Source organism: Egretta garzetta, unplaced genomic scaffold, assembly GCF_000687185.1.
Source record: "Egretta garzetta isolate BGI_Z169 unplaced genomic scaffold, ASM68718v1 scaffold595, whole genome shotgun sequence".
NCBI classification, from domain to species: domain Eukaryota; kingdom Metazoa; phylum Chordata; class Aves; order Pelecaniformes; family Ardeidae; genus Egretta; species Egretta garzetta.
The window spans coordinates 417,206-420,345 of NW_009259682.1; the positions used below are offsets into that span (position 1 = coordinate 417,206).

General features: G+C 60.2%; 1 protein-coding gene across 1 annotated transcript in view; it reads right to left on the reverse strand.

The window, feature by feature from the left end:
* LOC104126072 (wiskott-Aldrich syndrome protein family member 3) overlaps positions 1–194 on the reverse strand; it is a 5,252-nt gene extending 5,058 nt beyond the window's left edge. The window contains exon 1 of the mRNA XM_009638576.1: positions 62–194. Coding sequence (XP_009636871.1) covers positions 62–194 — 133 coding nt within the window. The remainder of the gene's footprint in view (positions 1–61) is intronic.
* Between the last annotated feature and the right edge of the window lie 2,946 nt (positions 195–3,140).

Sequence of the window (3,140 nt, forward strand, 5' to 3'; positions counted from 1 at the left end):
CCCCACCAGCACCCCACCGCCCCGCCCCTGTCCCACGGTAGGGTCGCTGAGCCTGACTTACTGAGGCTGCCCAGCTGCTTGATGATGGCAGCCAGCGTGCTGTTGGTGACACACTCCAGCTCACTCGTCACCCCCTCGGGAAGAGCCCCCCGGCAAAGGTGCCGAGGTTCGATATTCCTCTTCACCAGCGGCATGCTGCCGGCAAGCCCTCACGCCTCTCCTGGGCAAAGGAGAAAAAAAGAAAAAAAGAAGATAAACAGCTTTTGCTGTTTGCCTATTCCCCCCCCCACACCATTGCCTCTGCGTGGGGGACTCATCCTTCCACATTGGGATGTGGAGGATGCAGCCCATGTGGCAGCAGCAGGGCTTTTCCACGCCGGGGGTGCTCCCTGGGTGCAAACCTCCAGATGCTGGCGAGCACACGGGCACGGCACCCGGAGGGAGGCGAGGACCACGCCAGGACCACCCTTGTGCTCCGCTGAGAAGCCACCGCGCCCGGGGAGCCTTTCCCATTTACCTCCCCGGAGCTGTGCTCAGAGCAGAGGCAGCCCCCCCCCGCGCTGCAGCCCTTCGGCCGGCCCCGAAAAGCCTCACCCACCCCAAACAGCGGCCAGAAGCGAGCAAGCGCTTGTAATGCCATTATTTCCAGCTCAGTGCAAAGCTCTCCGGGGTTTTATTTGTGCACGGACCCCAGCGAGGCAAGCGGCCACGGCCAGCTCACTCCTGCTGGCCACAGCATCCCTGGAGCAGGGTGGGTTCATCTTCAAGGGGGCTCAGGGAGAGGTAGGGAGCTGCCCGCACCCCACGGCCCCATCTCCAGTGAGAGCACCCATGGGAGCTGGCAAGGAAGGGCGAAGGGCAGGCGCAGTGGGGTAGGAGGGGCAGGGCTGGGGGCAGGTCACTCCCTTGGTGTAAAGGGCGAGTGGTGTAAAAGAGGCTGAGAAAGGAGGGGGGAAAAAAAAAAAGAGCATTTATTAACCAGGGTGGTGTCTCCTGGGGCGCTGCAGCCCGGGACCACAACACGGACAAGCACAAAGTGGGCAGTGGCCCAGCAGGCTTGCACAAGAGGGGGGTCTTACGTGACATGAGTGCGTCAGGCCTCAGCTCCGCTCCCAGTACAAAGGCAAACCAACAGCTTTAGCACCAAAAACACCGCAAACTGGATCCCAGGCTCATAAGGGCTGGAGAGCACGAACAGCCTTGCCAGCTCCCAAATGCAGCAGACTGAATCCCCCCCGTTTCACATCCTGGGCACCCCCATCCACCCCATCTTTCACAAAACCCCGCTCTGCTTTGGCAGCGAAGGCAAACCAGCTTCGAGCAGAGCTGCTAATAGCTGGGAGCAGAGCAGCCAGGCACCAACAACAGAGCCAGCAATTCTGACCATGAACGGAGCCAGAAATCTGCAGAGTTCACATTTTTTTGGCCCCGGCAGCATTAGACAGAACAGTTTCCCACTGAAAGCACCCAGCCAGCACTCCCGTCCCCCCGCCAGCACCACCAGCTCCTCCGGAGTTTTCAAATGCAAATGCAAGCTCCTTCCACGAAAGAGTCCAGAAATTGTTTCTAAATCATTAATATCGAACCTCCCAAAGGGCCAATTGTGCTCCCAGATCCGTACGTTCGGGGGCTCCGCTCCCCTGGGGTGATCAGGGCGCCGTGGGAAGGACCCCAGCCCTGAATCCTCCTTAGGGTCACGCGATGCTTCGAGCTCAGGGCAAACCGCGTGTCCTCCGGCACCTCCCAAAGTCACTGCACATGGATGGGGGCACTGGTCCTGTCCCTGGCTCCCAAAAGAACCAAGAGGCTTCTGCCAGCTCGTTATTTTTCGGCTGAGAAAACTGTGACAGAGTTTGCAGGGGAGGCTCAGGATGCCTGCTGATGGATGTCTGCTCTGGCCACGCACAGCCCCCCGCCCCTTTCTCCGTACTCCCTGAACCCCTCCTGGGCTGCGTGAAGAGGTGAGCGATGCTGGCAGCTTCACCCCAAGCTCGCTTTGAGCCAGTTTTATCTGTCACCCCCAAAATCCACACTCAGCGGCTGAGCCCTGGCACGTCCCCGCGGGGGTTCCCCGCCCCCCCACGCCGAGGGGGACGGGAGGGCGCAGGGCAGAGCGGTTAATGAGCTGCTTGGGCCCAGCAATTAGAAACAGGGAACAAAGAGCCGGCCTCAGCATCCGCCTGGGACACGGCCACTGGCACCCGGGGCTTTTTGTCCCTGCGCAGGGGGCCTGGGAGGAATCGGGGCCACCCGCACCTCCATCCCCCGTGGGGAATGAAGAAAAAAAGGATTTGAGGTCTGAACCCCTTCCCAGCAGGGACAGACTTGAAGAGGGGCAGAAGGTGGGTACATGGTCTGATAACAGCATTTGAGACCATGCCATGGGAGAGCACCCCTGGAGAAGAAAGGTCCCTTTAATCCCCCCCCAAAAAGCCCTAACAAGACTCAGAGCTTGCAGCAGAAGAAACAAAGGAAGAGTTGGGCACACGTTTTCAGGCTTGGGTAGCCAGGACAGGCAACTTTGGCCAAGCCATGGGAGGAACTGCTTTTAACCTCCCCAATTAATGGCTGCTCACAGGAACGCAGGGATTAGCAAGCCCTGCCCCCCCTTCCCCCTACAAGTGCCAACGGGCTCCCAGGAGCAGGGATCCACCAGGCACGGAGGTGACCGCCTGGTACAAGGGGGAGAAGCCCGAACGTGAGCAGAGCCATGCCAAGAGCAATTCATGATTTCTCCCATACACAAGGCCACACCAGACCCCATCCCAGTGCTCAGCACCATGGGCCATCGCCAACGCAGAGCGTGCACCAGGCTCAGCAGCAACTGCTGTGGCACTCCCAGTACAGCCCAGCTGGGCATTGCCATGCAACCAGTAAAGCCACATCTGGGTAGTGCAAGGCCAAATTGCCATCTTCCCACGGGCACTACGAGCTCTTGATGGCCCTGAGCAGCCTCAGCTGGGACCCACACCCCACCCATGGGCCCAGGAGGTTATTTAAGCTCAGCTGGGGGTGCTAGTCCTGGAGGATGCTGCTGGTCTCCAGCCCTGCTCCTGGCTGCCTCCTGCTGGACCTCACCCCTGCAAGCAGCTCCTGCTCCAGGTGGGTTGCTTGGGTGGGTGCTGGCACCCAGGGCAAGT